Source organism: Tamandua tetradactyla, chromosome 24 (genome assembly GCF_023851605.1).
Source record: "Tamandua tetradactyla isolate mTamTet1 chromosome 24, mTamTet1.pri, whole genome shotgun sequence".
Taxonomy (NCBI): domain Eukaryota; kingdom Metazoa; phylum Chordata; class Mammalia; order Pilosa; family Myrmecophagidae; genus Tamandua; species Tamandua tetradactyla.
The window spans coordinates 52,836,113-52,855,110 of record NC_135350.1 but is presented as its reverse complement, the minus strand read 5'-3'; the positions used below and the strand labels follow the sequence as shown (position 1 = coordinate 52,855,110).

General features: G+C 39.0%; 1 protein-coding gene and 1 pseudogene across 3 annotated transcripts in view; both read left to right on the top strand.

Annotated features, from left to right (window-relative positions):
• The first annotated feature begins 3,587 nt into the window (after nucleotides 1-3,587).
• On the top strand, nucleotides 3,588-13,440 carry LOC143668215 (replication factor C subunit 1 pseudogene; annotated as a pseudogene).
• A 2,929-nt stretch (nucleotides 13,441-16,369) lies between these two features.
• The window catches only part of FAM47E (family with sequence similarity 47 member E), a 35,676-nt gene continuing 33,047 nt past the window's right edge, over nucleotides 16,370-18,998 (top strand). For all 3 annotated transcript variants that reach the window (XM_077143114.1, XM_077143113.1, XM_077143115.1), the window contains exon 1: nucleotides 16,370-16,560. In XM_077143114.1, coding sequence (XP_076999229.1) covers nucleotides 16,487-16,560 — 74 coding nt within the window. In that variant the 5' untranslated portion in view covers nucleotides 16,370-16,486. The remainder of the gene's footprint in view (nucleotides 16,561-18,998) is intronic.

Genomic DNA, 18,998 nt, shown 5'->3' with positions numbered 1-18,998 from the left:
GTCCAGTACTAGTAGTCACATGTGGCTTTCGACCAATGAAATGCAACTAGTCTGAATAGAAAGTAAAATGCGCACTGGATTTCAAAGCTTCGTACGAAAAAAAGAGTATAAATATCCCATTGATTTTTTTTATGTTGATTATATGTTCAAATCGTATTTTAGGATACATTGGGTTAAATGAAATAGAGTATTAAAATAATTTAACCTGTTTCATTGTACATTTTAGGTGACTACTAGAACATTTAATATTACATATGCAGCTCACTTTTGTAGCTTGTATTACATTTTTAATGGACCGTGCAGTTTTGGGTTATCCCCATGCTGCATCCCCACAATAGCCTTACAATACAGACTGCTTTTAAGCTCATTCTACTGAAGAAGAAACTGCGGAGGTGTGAAGACAGCAGACGTCTTGTGTTATTAAGTGGTGGGGCTGTGATTCAAACCTTGCTCTTAGCCACCCCATATGCTGCCTTTTCAGCTTGGTTTATGATTCAATATTTTGCTGCATGTGTCAAGTATGGAGCTCTGCATTAAGACATGGTTCCCCCACTAACTGTTTACATGAGCTTGGATGATTATCTTAATCTCCTTGGATCATTAAACATGAGTCTAATAAGTCTTACAAGCCAATAATGCATTATTGTTTTCTGTTTGAATTACTTCTTTGGCCCCATGATCTATGGAAATAACAGTTCAGTTCAATTTAACAAATGTTTCTCTAGCGTCACTATGTACACCACCACCAAATATATTAAACAGTTCCTTAGGAGGAGTTAATTATGCCTGGACTAACACCAGAATTAATGCAACAAACACATTTTAACTTCTCCACTTGTAAAATGAGAACAGCAATACTCACTAAAAGTTATCACATGGTTTTGTTGGGTTTATTTTTTGCATGGGCAGGCGCTGGGAAGCGAACCCGGGTCTCCAGCATGGCAGGCGAGAATTCTGGCACTGAGCCACCACCCTATCATATGTTTTTATTTTTTTATTTTTAATTTTTATTAATAAAACCAATCAACATACAAACATGAACATTCTTAACATATGAACATTCCATACTTGGTGTGCAATCAATAGCTCATAATATCATCACACAGTTGTATATTCATCACCATGATCATTTCTCAGAACATTTACATCACTCCAGAAAAAAAAGAAAAAACTCACACATACCATACCCCTTACCCCTCCCTCTCATTGACTGCTAGTATCTCTTTACCCAATTTATTTTAACATTTGTTCCCCCTATTATTTATTTATTTTTAATCCATATTTTTTACTTATCTGCCCATACCATAGATGAAAGGAGCATCAAGAACAAGGTTTTCACAGTCACACAGTCACTTTGCGAAAGCTATATCATTATACAGTCATCTTAAAGAAACATATCATATGGTATTTTTTTTTTCGCATGGACAGGCACTGGGAATCGAACCTGGGTCTCCGGCATGGCAGGCGAGAATTCTGCCTGCTGAGCCACCGTGGCCCACCCCATATGGTTTTTAATTGTCATTTATTATGTGTAATATTGGTGTTCTACATCTGATTATTTTTTAAGTTATATCTATGAAGGCTTCTTTATACTCTCTTAAGCTTAAAGATTCTTTCAGAATTTGAATGATTGTGGATCATAACCATTCTAGAAATAACTTGTTAGATTTATTCCAGAAATGAATTGGTGCCAGTTAAGTATTTCGTTTCTAGGATTGTCTTATTTTAATTTAATTACACCAATGAGGATTCAAGTCCTTCTCACCTAATGCTCTTGTGTTGAATTCTTTTAGTGCAAATGTTGATCATAATTTGAGCCCTACTTGAGAAAGCTGCTCACTCTGAGGCGATAGGGAACTCTCGAAAGCATGAAGGAGGATTCTTTCCGGATTGTTTATATTCAGTGTAAGACTCCAAATAATCTCTGCTTCTGACTGAGGGCCGCTGACAAGAAAACATGAGATCTGGGGTCCTCATCAGGCGAGGTTCACATGAAATTGTCAAGGAATTTTGACAACAGCTCCTGCTTTTTCTGGGACCTGTCCCTGTGGCTTAGTCTCCTTGCTTACCAGCTGTTACACGTTTTTGTTCTTACTAGTACAAACTAAATTGGTTCAGCATTCCACAACCAACAATGAACTTTTTGAAATTATATCTCAGTGCCATCTAGTAACTACTTTTCTGGAACTTTTTTTTTCTTTCCAACTTCAGGATCAGAGTGCTGGTTAATTTTGTTCTTAATTCATGGCACTTCATGATCAGCCGGATGTGCAAGGCCTCTCTCATTACTCAGTATTCATTCATTCTTTTTCATCCCCATTCTCCATGTGCATTCCGCTGCCCTCTCTATAGGCACTCATTCTTATCTGTTGGAAGTGTGTCCTTCTCTCTCTATGAGTTGTTGTAAAACGTATATTTTTGTTTTGTATGCAAGCATTTAGTTTATATAAATGACACTGTAGTATCTCATTCAGCATTACAGTTTTAAAAGTCTAACCATGTTGTTGAGTGAGTATCTAGACTATTGCCTCTAACTGATGCTGGGTGTTCCATCCATTTTATGGAATTCCATCCATTGCACCAAGGAAATGGTCACACACATTGCCCTCAACTCAGCACCACTACAAACACTGCTATGATGAACATCTTCATACATCTTCCCTCATGGGTGAGAACTACTCTGGATTCCTATGTTCAGCAATGTAAATGCAGGCCATAAGTAACAGATGTATCAGTCAGGGTTCTACAGAAAACAGAAGCCACTCTAAGCATGTAAAAAGGGGGGGGGGGAGGGGATTTAATGCACAAAAGAGGATAGAGAGGTGATGGAAATGCTGAGAGCCAAACAGGGAAACGAGGTAACTGAGAGATTAGAAGGAGCAGGAAGACCCTTCCACCCTTTAGCTGGAGGAAGAACTAGTAACTCAAAGCCAGAGTCACCTGATAGAAGCTGGAATCATGGTAGGGTTGCCTGGTAAGAGCTGAAAGAGAGGGAGGACATACAGATGCCCCCTAAGAAAGAAAGGGAGGGAGAGAGAAATGCCCATGACTTCTCCATTGCTCACTTCCAATCTCCTGTTAGTGCCTCCCCCTAGCTGAACCCAGCCCCAGAAGCAGCCTTCAGGTGCCAGAGCAGAGCAGGGATGGGACAGGAAGAAATTTGATGGGAGACAGCTGTACGCACATCGTATATCTGATCTGACCAAGTCCTGAAAGATTGTTATCCATAATAACTGTACCAGCTACACCCCAATCAGTAGTATAACCCCACATCTTGCCCACTCTTCATGAGTCACTATTTTCCAAAAAGTAGCAGTCAAAGATCTCTGCTATCTTCCTTTGACCGCGTTTAGCCAGCTTATTGCCTCAAGCACAGCATCGAATCTAGCAGCCGGATGCACTTCAGGGACCCGTCCATCCATTGGTCTACAATCTCTTTAGGGCAGGACCCCAACAGTTTGATTTGTAATTCCCTACCTGATGTCATGCACAGTGCTATTGAACACATGATAAATGTTCTTGTTGATTATTGGTATCATGCCTTTCCACTTATTGTTACATTCTTGCTTTGGCTCGCAAACTATACGATGGCACTTTTCAAGAAATCACTGAGGCGCTGTGGAGGAAAATCTCCAGGGAGAGCCTTTGGGTAAGGGGGAGAGCTAGTAAGCAACTGTGGTTGTTAAGACACTTCATTATTGGTAAATAGATGCTGCTCTATGCAATTCAGAGGGACCACGTGCCCTGACCGCCCCAACCATACCCTTGAAGCTAACCATCCCTGCAAGACTCAGCAACTAAAGGTTTCTCTTGGCATGGCAAGGGCCTTAATAACCCTCTAACAAGAGTATTGGACTGGATGATGCTGTCCTTTTTGCTTCTCCTAACCCTACTACTTCCCTTTGTGTTCTTTCCTTGCATCCTTCTTTGCCTGATTTAAAATTTGGCAAATGCGCTATAAAACCAGATCTTCTGAAACTGCTGGAATAGCACCCTCAGTAACTTTTAGTCCCGAATCAAGACCAGAGCTCGGGGCTATTTTTAAGGAATTTCCCAATCCTAAAAAAATCAAAAAAATATCAAGAGAAACTTAAACTTCAAATTAGAGTTTATAATCCAGGATTGCCTGATCTTTTTCAATGTGTACTAATAGCTTTAAATCGCGGCAAAAAAAAAAAAAAAAGTGGATTAAGGCAACTAAATGGGAAAAGTGGTAGGAACAGACCCCCCCAAAGCCAATCAAATTGCTATAGGTTTATTTAATACCATACCAAAAGTGTTTCCTAAACAACAAACAAACAAGCAAAAAACCCAAATTGGTTGATAATCCACTATTATAAATAACAGCAGAAAAGGATGACTCTCTCTGGGATTAGAAGGAGTGATTGTCTCAACCTTTAGTGCTCATTTAAGTCCTTAATTTTTTGCTGATGCATTTAAAGAGACACTGTCCTCATTATTTCATTTTTTACTGATGTATATTTTTAAATTTATTTTATTGATTAAAAACATTAAGAATAAACAAGCAAAAATATTAACATATAGTTCCATTCTACATATATATTCAGTAATTCTCAATATCATCACATAGTTGCAGATTCATCATTTCTTCGAACATTTGCATCAATTTAGAAAAAGAAATAAAAAGAAACAGAAAAAGAAATAAAACGATAATAAAAAAAAAGATTATACATACCATACCCCTTACCCCTCATTTTCATTTATCACTAGCATTTCAAACTAAATTTATTTTAACATTTGTTCCCCCTATTTATTTTTATTCCATATGTTCTACTCGTTTCTTGACAAAGTAGATAAAAGGAGCATCAGACACAAGGTTTTCACAATCACACAATCACATTGTGAAAGCTATATCATTATTCAATCACCCTCAAGAAAAATGGCTACTGGAACACAGCTCTGCATTTTCAGGCAGTTCCCTCCAGCCTCTCCATTACATCTTGAATAAGAAGATGATATCTACTTAATGCATAAGAATAACCTCCAGGACAATCTCTCGACTCTGTTTGGAATCTCTCAGCCATTGACACTTTGTCTCATTTCACACTTCCCCCTTTTGGTCGAGAAGGTTTTCTCAATCCCTTGATGCTGAGTCTCAGTTCATTCTAGGATTTCTGTCCCACGTTGCCAGGAAGGTCCACACCCCTGGGAGTCATGTCCCACGTAGAGAGGGGTAGGGTGGTGAGATTGCTTGTTGTGTTGGCTGGAGAGAGAGGCCACATCTGAGCAACAAAAGAGGCTCTCTTGGGGGTGACTCTTAGGCCTAAATTTTAAGTAGACTTGACCTATCCGTTGTGAGGTTAAGTTTCATATGAACAAACCCCAAGACTGGGGGCTCAGCCTATAGCTTTGGTTGTCCACACTGCTTGTGAGAATATCAGGAATTCAACTTGGGGAAGTTGAATTTCTCCCCATTCTCACCATTCCCCGAAGGGGCTTTGCAAATACTTTTCCACTCACTGATCGAATCACTCTGGGATTCGTCGGGGCATCACTCTACACAAATCAACAAAATCTCATGTCCTACCTGAGATTCCAAGTACTTGTGGTGTTCGGTCAAACTATCTATATAAGTTCTTTTGGGAAATGCACTAGTCAAAATATTAATTTTGTAACAAACATTTTTTGCTTTAGTCTCACACATAGGGTGACATTATAAAATATTAATTACCATCTATTTTCAGCACCCTGCAATAATGACATTTCTTTGTTCTTCCTCATGCAAAAACATTTTTAAACATTGTACATTTAGTCACTGTTATTATACACTCTATGCATTCCTAGATTATACCATCTCAATCTTTAACCTCTATCTTTCTTTCTGATTTCATTTATGTCCCCAGCCCTCCTCCCTCTATCATTCTCACATGCAGCTTCATTCAGTGTTTTAACATAATTGTATTATAGTTAGGTAGTATTGTGCTGTCCATTTCTGGGTTTTTGTATTCAGTCCTGTTGCACAGTCTGTATCCCTTCAGCTTCAATTACCCAATATCTTACCCTATTTCTATCTTCTGATGGTCTCTGTTACCAACTAAATATTCCAAGTTTATTCACTAATGTCGGTTCATATCAGTGAGACCATACAGTATTTGTCCTTCAGTTTTTGGCTAGTCTCACTCAGCATAATGTTCTCAAGGTCCATTCATGTTGTCACATACTTCATAACTTTATTTTGTCTTAAAGCTGCATAATATTCCATCGTATGTATATACCACAGTTTGTTTAGCCACTCGTCTGTTGATGGACATTTTGGCTGTTTCCATCTCTTTGCAATTGTAAATAATGCTGCTATAAACATTGGTGTGCAAATGTCCATTTGTGTCTTTGCCCTTATGTCCTCTGAGTAGATACCTAGCAATGGTATTGCTGGGTCATATGGCAATTCTATATTCAGCTTTTTGAGGAACTGCCAAAGTGCCTTCCACAGCAGTTGCACCATTTGACATTTCCACCAGCCGTGAATAAATGTACCTCTTTCTCCACATCCTCTCCAGCACTTGTCATTTTCTGTTTTATTGATAATGGCCATTCTGGTGGGTGTGAGATATCTCATTGTGGTTTTGATTTGCATTTCTCTAATGGCCAGGGATGTTGAACATCTCTTCATGTGCCTTTTGACAATTTGTGTTTCCTCTTCTGAAAAGTGTCTGTTCAAGTCTTTTTCCCATTTTGTAATTGGATTGGCTGTCTTTTTGTTGTCGAGTTGAACAATTTCTTTATAAATTCTAGACATTAGAACTTTATCTGATATGTCATTTCCAAATATTGTCTCCCAATGTGTAGGCTGTCTTTTTACTTTCTTGATGAAATTCTTTGATGCACAAAAGTGTTTAATTGAAGGAGTTCCCATTTCTTTCTTTCTTTCTTCAGTGCTCTTGTTTTAGGTGTAAGGTCTATAAAACTGCCTCCAATGATAAGATTTATAAGATATTTCCCTACATTTCCTCTAACTGTTTTATGGTCTTAGACCTAATGTTTAGATTTTTGATCCATTTTGAGTTAACTTTTGTATAGGGTGTGAGATACAGGTCCTCTTTCATTCTTTTGGATATGGATATCCAGTTCTCTAGGCACTATTTATTGAAGAGACTGTTCTGTCCCAGGTGAGTTGGCTTGACTGCCTTATCAAAGATCAAATGTCCATAGATGGGAGGGTCTATATTTGAGCACTCTATTCGATTCCATAGGTCAATGTATCTATCTTTATGCCAGTACCATACTGTTTTGCCCCTGTGGCTTCATAATATGCCTTAAAGTCAGGCAGTGTGAGACCTCCAGCTTTGTTTTTTTCCCTTAAGATACTTTTAGCAATTTGGGGCACCCTGCCCTTCCAAATAAATTTGCTTATTGATTTTTCTATTTCTGAAAAGTAAGTTGTTGGGATTTTGATTGGTATTGTGTTGAATCTGTAAATCAATTTAGGTAGAATTGACATCTTAACTATATTTAGTCTTCCAATCCATGAACACGGTATGCCCTTCCATCTATTTAGGTCTTCTGTGATTTCTTTGAACAGTTTCGTGTAGTTTTCTTTGTATAGGTCTTTTGTCTCTTTAGTTAAATTTATTCCTAAGCATTTTATTCTTTTAGTTGCAAATGTAAATGTAATTCATTTCTTGATTTTCCCCTCAGATTGTTCATTACTAGTGTATAGAAACAGTACAGATTTTTGAATGTTGATCTTGTAACCTGCCACTTTGCTGTACTCGTTTATTAGCTCTAGTAGATTTGCTGTGGAATTTTTGGGTTTTTGACATATAGTATCATATCATCTGCAAACAGTGAGAGTTTTACTTCTTCCTTTCCAATTTTGATGCCTTGTATTTCTTTTTCTTGTCTAATTGCTCTGGCTAGAACTTCCAACACAATGCTGAATAACAGTGGTGATAGTGGACATCCTTGTCTTGTTCCTGATCTTAGGGGGAAAGTTTTCAGTTTTTCCCCATTGAGGATGATATTAGATTATAAAATATTAGATAAAAATATATTTTTCATATATTCCCTTTATCATTTTAAGGAAGTTCCCTTGTATTCCTATCCTTTGAAGTGTTTTCAACAAGAAAGGATGTTGAATTTTGTCAAATGCCTTCTCTGCATCAATTGAGATGATCATGTGATTTTTCTGCTTTGATTTGTTGATATAGTGTATTACATTAATTGATTTTCTTATGTTGAACCATCCTTGCATAGCTGGGAGGAATCCTACTTGGTCATGATGTATAATTCTTTTAATGTGTTGCTGGATTCGATTTGCTAGTACTGATGCATTTAAAGAGACACCATCCTCATTGTTTATCAATGGACTCAAACTTTATCTTTGGAAGCTAATTAAAAAACATACACTTGAGCAAAATGCTACTCCTTTCAATAAACTTGTTAAATTAGCTAAACATTTTGAAAAAATCCCGGATCAGGGTAAAATGTTTTTTTTTTTAATAAAATAGAATCATAATATTACAATTACAGCAACTCCAAAATGAGAAATAAAAAATTATGAGTCCCTATTAACATTTTTAATGACAGTGAATATAAAGGTAGAGGTATGTCCAAGGGGAAAAAAAGCATTAAAAAAAAAGCCATCTATAATGCAAGCAAAAGAAACATTAGAAACAAGATTGTCCATATTTAAAGGGGGTGGCATGGGGGAAAGCAAGCACTGAGCACAAGGAAGACCTAGTTTGAAATGAGTAACTCATGTGCTTTCTTAGAAACCAAGCAAAACCACATTTTAAACTAAAGATAGCTTGGAACTACAGAAATTTTAATTCAGATAAGTTTATATTTTCAAAAAGTTAAACTTAAACAAAGGTTCCTAGATTCCACTAGGGAGTGAGGTGCATTCTTTGATTGGTATTCAAGAGCTTCTAAGAGATATAATAATTATAAAATTGCCTCTTTACCAAAAACACAAAAAACTGATTAAAAATAAAAAAATATATAAAATGGGGCAAGGACAGAAAGTTAAATCTTTTACATGAACTAGTAAGTTTTCTCTTTGTATTCTTTCTTTCTGCATTTCTAAGTCTGTGTTTTCTCACTCATGGTTGAAAATTTTAAGCTGTACATGCTCTATTTATATATGAATTTAATATTGTTAATTAAGAAAACAATGTCTTCTGAGTTAAAATGTTAAGTCCAAAAGAAAAAAAGACATGTATGTTTGGGAATATTTTCCCTTAACATAGATAGATTTACTGATCAAATAAGCTAATATTGTATCTACTAAATGTTTAATATAAAAATATAAACAGAAGTTTGCATTTAACCAAATTGAGTCATTATTCTGACAAGTTTTATTTTGAAAATGACTGTTTTGTAAAATGTCAGCTTGAAGACAGTTTCCAAAATCATTTTGGTAACTTAAGTATATAAGATATATAGGATATGTTTTTATGAAGAAAAAGAGAGTAGTTTTGTCCAAAAATAAAATGACTGGATGTTACAGGATAAAAAAGAAGAAATGTAGGACAAAAGCTGAAGAGATACAGAAAGTTGTAGAAGGTTCATGGAAAAGAAATTTTATTTCTTATGGTCAAAGTTGGGTAAGATTTTTTTTAATTTTAAAAATTTTTTTAAGCATAACAACATACAAACACGAACACTCTTACTATATGATCATTCCATTCTTGGTATATAATCAATAACTCACAATATCATCACATAGTTGTATATTCATCACCATATCATTTCTTAGAACATTTGCATCAATTCAGAAAAAAGAAATGCAAAGAAAAAAGACAAAAAACTCATACAGCATACCCCTTACCCCTCCCTCTCATTGACTGCTAGTAGTTTCCATTTACCCAATATAGTTTAGCCTTTGTTTCTCCTAATTCTTTTCCTATACCCTTTACCACTCCCTTTCATTGATCACTAGCATTTCAATATACTAAATGTATTTTAACATTTGTTCCCCCTATTATTTATTTATTTTTAATCCACATGTTTTACCCAACTACGGTCTGTACCGTTGATAAAAGGAGCATCAGACACAAGGTTTTCACAATCACGCAGTCACATTGTGAAAGCTATATCATTACACAATCATCTTCAAGAAACATGGCTATTGTAACACAGCTCTACATTTTCAGGCAGTTCCCTCCAGCCTCTCCATTACATCTTGACTAACAAGGTGATATTTATTTAATGAATAAGAATAACCTCCAGGATAACCTCTCAACTCTGCTGGGAATCTCTCAGCCATTGACACTTTATTTTGTCTCATTTTGCTCTTCCCCCTTTTGGTTGAGAAGGTTTTTCAATCCTTTGATGCTGAGTCAAGTTCGTCCTAGGATTTCTGTCCCACATTACCAGGAAGGTCCACACCCCTGGGAGTCATGTCCCATGTAGAGAAGGGGAGGGTAGTGAATTTGCTTGTTGTGTTGGCTGAGAGAGAGAGAGAGAGACGACATCTGAGCAATGAAAGAGGTTCTCTTGGGGGTGACTCCTAGGCCTAATTTTAAGTAAGCTTAGCCTATCCTTTGCATGGTTAAATTTCATGTGATCAAACCCCAAGATTGGGGACTCAGCCTATCGCTTTGGTTGTCCCCACTGCTTGTGAGAATATATATATATTTTTCTTTTTTTTTTTTGCATGGACAGGCACCGGGAATGGAACCCAGGTCTCAAGCATGGCAGGTGAGAATTCTGCCTGCTGAGCCACCATGGCCTGCTTTCTCTGTTCTTAACTGAGATTCTCCAAGTTCATTCATCAATGCTATTTCATATCAGTGAGACCATACAGCATTTGTCCTTTTATTTCTGGCTAATCTCACTCAGCATAGTGTCTTCAAGGTCCCTCCACATTGTTATATGCTTTATGACTTCATTCTGTCTTACAGCTGCATAATATTCCATTGTATGTATATACCAGAGCTTGTTTAGTCACTCCTCTGTTGATGGACATTTGGGCTGTTTCCATCTCTTGACAATTGTAAATAATGCTGCTATAAACATTGGTGTACAAATGTCCATTTGTGTCCTTCCCCTCATGTTCTCTTAACAGATACCTAGCAATGGTATTGCCAGATCATTTGGCAATTCTATACTTAGCTTCCTGAGGAACAGCCAAACTACCTTCTATAGAAGTTGTACCATTTGACATTCCCACCAACAGTGGATAAGTGTGCCTCTTGTGGACCCCAGAAGACCCAAGTTCTTCAATCCTCATTCAATATTGCTGAGTAGGGTCTTTTTTATTGTTTCCGTGGAGATGTGACCTACCCAACAGTGAGTGGTAATTTTTGATTAGATGGTTTCCATGGAATTGTGTTTCCACCCATTCAAGGTGGGGTTGCTTACTGGAAGCCTTTAAGAGGGAACCATTTTGGAAAAAGTTTTAGGCCCACACAGCCAGAGACCTTTGAGATGAAGAAGGAAAACAGCCCTGGGGGAACTTCCTGAAACAAGAAGCCAGGAGAGAAAGTTAGCAGACTTGGCCACATGCCCTCCAGCTGGAAGAGAAACCCTGAACTTCATCGGCCTTTCTTGAATGAAGGTAACTTCTTTTTGGTGCCTTAATTTGGACATTTTCATGGCCTTAGAACCATAGACTTGCAACTTAATAAATTCCCCCTTTTAAATAGCTGTTCCATTTCTGGTATATCCCATTCCAGCAGCTTGCAAACTAGAACAAGTGTGTTTTGGAGAGGCCTAGACTTTAAGGAGCAATCGGCCTACAAGACAAATGGTGAGGAATTTATCTAATAACAGCAGTGAAAACCATGTGGAAAGCTTGTTCTGGGTGAATAAATATAAGCCAACCTCACTCAAGACCATACTTGGACAGCAAGGTGACCAGAGCTGTGCCAACAAACTCCTGCGCTGGCTCCAGAAGTGACACAAGAGTGCTCTGGAGATAAAAACAAACAAACAAACAAACAAAAAAACACGCAAATTTTGGTAAATTTACCTGCAAGGATGATGGCTCTAGTTTTAAAGCAGTATTGCTCTCAGACCCTCCACCTGTTGGCAAAACAACCACAGAATGGTTGTCGGGAATTGGGATACAGCTATGTGGCTCAGAATGCAAGTGACACTCAGAGTAAGAACAGTTGAAGGAGATTGTTGCTGAATCACTGAATAGTAGCAGCATCAAAGGCTTCTTTTCAAGCGAAGCAGCCCACTCAGTAAGCCTGAAATGTGTTCTCATCATGGATGAAGGAGATGGCATGGCAGGCAGTGAGGACAGGGAAGGAATTCAGGAGTTATTTAGTCTGATGGAATATACAAAAATTCCCATTATTTGTACATTCAATGACAGAAATCATTCCAAGATTTATTCTTTGGTTCATTATTGTTTTGATCTTCATTTTCAAAGACCTCAAGTTGAATAGGTTAAAGGTGCTATGATATATTGCACTTAAGGATGATTTAAAGGTTCCTCTGCCAGCTATGAATGAAATAATTTTAGGAGCTAACCAAGATATCAGACAGGTTTTACACAATCTGAGTATGTGGTGTGCATGAAGTCAGGCATTAACCTATGACCAGGCAAGGCTGATTCTAATAGGGCCAAAAAGGATATCGAAATGGCACATTTGATGTTGCCTGGAAAGTATTTGTAGCTGGGGAGGAGACTGCTCATATGTCACTTGTGGACAATATCTTTTTTCATGATTATTCAATAGTATCCTTCTTTGTCCAGGAGAACTACATACTTGTGAAGCCTATAGCTGCAGGGGTGACATGAAGAAGCACTTGATGCCTTTAAGTAGAGCAGTAGATAGCATATGTCTTAGAACTCCAACTAATAAATGCAAAATAAATGCAAGAACTAGAGAATTTTTTTCAAATGATTAGTGTATAGTCAGATTCAGAGTAAGCAAAATAGGCCATTTATGCTAGTGTTCATCCTGAAGAGTTAGTGAAGGGGTACATGAGCCATTTTCCACTTCCCAAACTGGTTGTTGAACAATTTGTATGTTGGCAACCACGTATCATATTGGTAAGGACCTAGCACTGCATATGAGTCTCAGAACTTACTCCAGCAAGAGCACCATAAACGTGGATTATCTTCACAGCTGAGAGATGCACCTGTACAATCCTTGACTTCACAAGGGGTAGAGGGAGGAGAGGATGTTGTACTCATAGACACATATCACCTGATGAAAGCAGACTTGGAGAATATCGTGAAAATTAGCAGGTGGGGAGGTAGACCTAGTCCTTTTTCCATCTGGATCTCAAGGTCAAAGCAGCCTTTATAAGAGCTTACAATAGGGTTGCAGCAGAGGCCCAGCACTAGATTCTGAATATAACAAAGAACTAAATGAAGATGAATCCCAATCTGAGAAAGACCACAATTCTGTGAAAACTGATGTTATGATCAAGAAAAAAGACAAAATCTTCAAAGCCTTCAAAACTGGAAAAAGAGATGCAGTTCACAAAATAGGAAAAGGAAAAAGTTTGAAGAGATGAAACCATTTTACCAACAGCCACTTTTTTACACTTACCTGCTGACCAGTCTAGCTGGTTTAGAGAAAGCCTTTTTTTTTTTTTTTCCAGAGGAACCATGATTTTGCAGTAAGGGGATGACTTAGTGGTCCCATTATTTAAAAAAGGTGGTACAACTAGAAGGATGTAATGAGTAGTCTAATTACACCTCTTATAGAGGTTGATAGGACTGCTTAGGTCTTCCACTTTTCCTTGTCAGTCTAATTAGATTGCTGTATTTCAAAATTACTATGTATAATTAAAACTAGATACTAAGTGTGGGCTTTAGAGTCAGATATTAGTTATCAATAACACACCTGGGAACAGTGGTATATGTACTAAGGTGACTTTTGTAGGCTTAAGAATTTATCCTAATGGACTTTATATATGAACAACGCTTATTTTGCTTAAACAGAGTTATTATTATGTGGTGAAATTTTGTAAATAAATCATAATACAAACCAGTCACCACGTAAAACTGGATATTCTTGAACATTGTTAAATATCTTGCAAAGTATAAATCAGTAATAAAAATGTTCCACATGATAGCCTGTACAATTCTTCTTGACCTAAGACTGCCATTTGTACAGTAAAATACTATATTGATGTATTACTTTTCTTATTAATTTGCGAATGAGTGGATAAAAAAGCTTACTTCATTCCTGACTAACCAGCTGTAGGAAATATAACTTGGGCAGTGGAAGTCAGAATCCGCATTCTCGTTCCCTCTGAGCATTTATCGCATAGCACAATGTGCTGACCGCATTGACCAATTTCATGGAGAGGGCCCTTCGTTATTGTAGGGTGTGATGGACAGCAAAAGGAGTCCCAACATTCTTGGCTTTTGAGGTTCAATCCATCAGGTTCAAAGCGGTGGTGTCTAGGCTGGGTAAGATTCTTAGACCCCGTCCAGTAGGGGACATAATGAACAGTGGTATTTGTTTACTTGGTCCCTGGAAAATCTGGTTTCTGGTTCTGTTCTGGATGTGGAATTCATCCCAGAATTCCACATGTGGAATTCATTCTACTGGAACTTCAGAAAGTACCTATAATTATACTTGCTGAGTGGCCCTCAGGCTGTGGAATTAGCCTGGAATTTAAGTGCCTACCTATTTCTTAATCTTGTCAACAAATGTTCAGAGTACCTCTGTCTTCAATGTAGAGTAAATTCATTACAGGAAAAAACATTGCCTTAAGCCTAAAAAAACCAGAAGAATGCTGGCTAAATCTTGGCTTTTGGGATGACTTGAATCATAGCATATTTCAAATCTCACTAATATTTTTTCTTATTATAATCACTATGGTATCTTTCAATTTGCTAAAGCTGCTGGAATGTAAAATACCAGAAATGGGTCGGTTTTTACAATGGGGATTTATTACTTTACAAATTTACAGTTTTAAGGCCATGAAAATGTCCAAATTAAGGCATCAAGAGGAAGCTACCCTCTGTGATGAAAGGCTGTGGCATCCAGAGTTCCTCTGTCACATGGAAGGCACATAGCTGGCATCTGCTGGCCCTTTGCTCCTGGGTTCCATAGCTTTCAGCATCTGATTCTAGTGGTTTTCTCTCTAAGCCTCTGTGGGTCCTCTCTTAACATCTCTGTGGGATTTCTCTCTAAGCTGTCTCTCCCAGTGTTTCCACACTTTATCTTCTCAAAAAGGGCTCCAGTAAAGGATTAAGATCCACCTTGAATTGGGTGGGTCACATCTCAATGGAAAAAACCTAATCAAAAGGTCCCACCCATAATAGCTCTGTATCCACAAGAACGGATTAAAAGAACATGGCCTTTTTTCTGGGGTACATAACAGCTTCAAACTACCACAGAATCTCTTACTAGTTGTCTCATCTCTAGAAGAGTAGTCATAAACTACACACCCGGCCCCCCACAGCCATGCTAATCCACCAAACTCTTCATCTAAAGCTTGTACTTATAAAACTTATGACAAAGTTAAGCTTAACTATTACTAATGCATAATAGTTCTCACTTCCTGAGAACCCCCCTTGTACTTCAAATGTGGGCAATCTCCAGGTAGATAAACCCATAACTTTCCCCGCTACATGGTCATGACTCCCAAGGGAGAGCCTCCCTGGTGCAGAGAGATTAATAGCAAATGTCTATCGTGATGTTTTGGGAGAAAAAAATCTTGATCAAAAGGGAGAAATAAGAAAAGAGATACAGTGAAATTAAGATACTGTAGCTAAGAGATTTAAAGTGGTGTCAGGAAGCCATTCAGGAAGTTTCCCTTAATGCGCGTCTCAGCCAGATATCACAAACTGCCAAGTATGCAAAATCAAACGTAACAATGTTTCTGAGACATCTGGACGCCATGAACCAAGTACAAGGTAAAGAAATCAGTGAACTGTCTAATTGAAAAGACATTCCGAACCCCCTGAACAACATCCACCAATCATAATTTTTTACAAACAATTTATGTAATTTTCTTTTTAAAAAACAAACAAACAAAAAAACCTTGCTTGAAAACCTCAAGACAGACTGAACACAGTTAAGGGTCACTGCTTTAATCTGTGCTCACCCAACGGCAATTCTGAGAGCCAAAATAAATATATTTTGTAGCCTTGCAGTTTAGTCTGTAATTCCTCCACGGTCTCTCTTCCTCTCTCTCTCTCTCTCTCTCTCTTCCTCTCCCTGTCCTCTCCTGCTTCCCTCCCTCTCCTTCTTCCTGTCTTCCCTTCAGCAAACATTTTTTGAAATGGTGGTAAGTAAAATAGATGGTCTGTTTATGGAGAGTCGCAGTGGAAAAAGATGAACACGCCTTCCCAACAGATTAAAACGGGCCCCGATCGTTCTCCTTTGCTCAGCCCGGTCCACTTCGTGGCAGCCTGGGGAAGCTGCTGCGCCCCGAGCCGGCCTGGCTGGGGCGGCTGTTTCCCAGGGACAATCCCGGCGGCGTAGGCGGGGCGCCTGGGTGCCCCCGCAGCGCGTAGCTGCTCGGTCTCCGAGCGACCGGCTGGCCGGCTGGGAACACAAACCTCCGAAGTCCAGGGCGTGGACGGAAGAGCTGGAGGACCATGGTGGACCACAGGTGGCTGTTGCGGTCGGGGACGCTGGACCCGGCGTCCGTGGGCATAAACTGCAGGCCCTGGTAAGCGCGCGGCGCGGGGCCCCAGGGCGCTTCCTGCGGGGGCCGCTTCGGGGGTGCGTGGGCCCTGCTCTTGGTGGGCGGGAGGTATGGGAGAATCCGAGGGCCGGGGAGGACGGGGCAGAGGGTCCTGTCTGCCTTCCCTGCTCCGCATCCCCTCCACTTATGTAAGTATATAGAGCATAACTAGCGGGAGTGTCTCAGGCACAGGGTAGTTCTGTTGTCGTTTTGAAAAGTTGGTCTCAAAGTCACAGGGCCTGAACACGACGCTTTTTGCCTGTGCTGATTCTTCAGGCTATTTATGAGAATGAGGCTCAGTTCTGTTGGTGACAGGGGCATGTGGTGGTTAAGAGTCCAGAGTCTAGAGTCAGAAGGGCTGGGGTTGAAGGCCAGTTTGCCTCTTGCTTGTCCTGACGACCTTCCATAAGGTAATTAATGTTCCTTTAGAGCTCAGTTTCCTGTAACTGTAAAATGGGGACTATCAAAGAATCAGCTTTGTAGGGTTGTTGTGAGATGCAGGGTTAATTTTTAGTAAGTCATGCTGATGGGTCATCAGAAACTCAATACCAGATGTAATTTCAACCTCCCCACTGTAATTATTTGAGTGAATTATTAGATGCAGAGAGCAACCTTTTGTGAACTCATATTTTTATGTCCCTTGATCTAGATCTTCATAGCAGAGCTGGGTTAAGTCCTTAAAACACACAAACATGAACACAGCAAGCAAGAAGTGTCTACGTCTTGGGAAAAAAAGAATAGGAATCAGGCTGGATTCTCGCTATGCTTTGTGGCTATAAGGATGAGTACAGCAAGGGTTAGATTTGAGAGTAAAGATCCTTACAGAGAGGGGCCCAGAGGTGGAGAGGCATCAGAAAAGCACCAAACACTAGAGAAATATCTGGCCTAAGGCACTGTGATGCGTTAGAATAAATAGAGACCAGCTCAGAATGCTCGACTTCCGGGTTCTGGCTCTGATAATGCTGGTTGTGTTAGGTTATTCAGAAGCCAGTCTCCTTTCCTTTTCTCTTTGCCCATCGGACTCTTCTGTCTCTCCTTCATCTTTGAACCACACCATGCACAAGACCCTGGTGGGAAAGAAAACTGAGGGAAGCAGGTTGAGTGCAAGGCAGTAGGGAAAGGTAGAGGCTATAAAGAAGAGAGCATATGATTTGTCTAATGGGGGCAACCATTACTCTGGTCCAGCCAGTTGTGGCTCAGTGGAAACACGAACCCAATGTTCTCAGACCCAATTTTTCAACAGGAGCTGGAGTTCAAGATTACTTATGTTTTTATATGTCAGTCGCTCTAGTGCAGTTGTTAAGCACCTTTCTCCAGAGCCACACTGCCTGGGTTAAAATCCAAGCTCTAAGCTGGAAGTAAAAAGCTAAAGTAGTGGAATTATAACTCATATCAAAATCTGAAATCTATTCTACAACTAATGGTTGCAGTGTGCTTTGAAATTTATTGCTTCTTTGTATATATGTTATTTTTCACAAAAAAGAAAAAACTCAATTGTGATGAAAAATGCACAGCTGTATGATGATATTGTGGGCCACTGATTGTACACTTTGGATGATTGCATAGTGTGTGAATATATAATACATATCAATAAAAAATCCAAGCTCTACCACTTATTAGCTATGTGACTTTTGAAAGGTGTTTTTCATTTAATTTTATCTTTACTTCTTTGTGTCTCAATTTCCTTACCGGTAAAATGTAATAGGAATAGTACCTGCTCTATAGGGTTGTTTTGATATTTAAATAAGTTAATACATGTAAAGCACTTAGAACAGTGCATGATATGTTGAAAATTCTCAATTTATACAAGCTATTGTGGTTCTTTAAATCCTTACATTTATTATGAAACACAGTGAGAACCAAACGACAGATTGTGGACTCAGTTCAGCTCACGGATTGCCAGTTTGTAATGTCTGATCTCTGAGTTTACGTGCAAAACCGAGGCCAATAGAGTCTAAATAAAGTGCCTAACTGGTCTGTGGCCAGGCTGTCCTCAGGACTCAGGTTTTTTCCACTCTGCTGCATTAAGAAATGGTCGCCAGGTGGGGCAGCAATTTGAGTGTCCTTCAGTCTTATTTTACCTGAGCTTCTATCACAAACACCAGTTTTGGTTTAAACAACAGGAATTTATTGGCTCATGGTTTTGAGGCAAGAAGAAGTGCAGAATCAAGGTGTCAGCAAGGCAATGCAGCGTCTTGGGCTGGCTGCCAGCAACCCTTGGGCTGCCTTGGCTTATCTCTCCCTCCTGTCCCAGAGCGATATCCTTTCCTTTTCTGCTTCTGTGACTTTCATGTTATCTTCCGGTAATCCAGTTAAGACCCACCCAGTTCAGTTGGTCACAGTGCTTTCACTAAAAACGGCATCTTCAAAAGGTCCTATTTACTGTGGATTCATAGCCACAAGGTCATGGACTAAAATCAAGA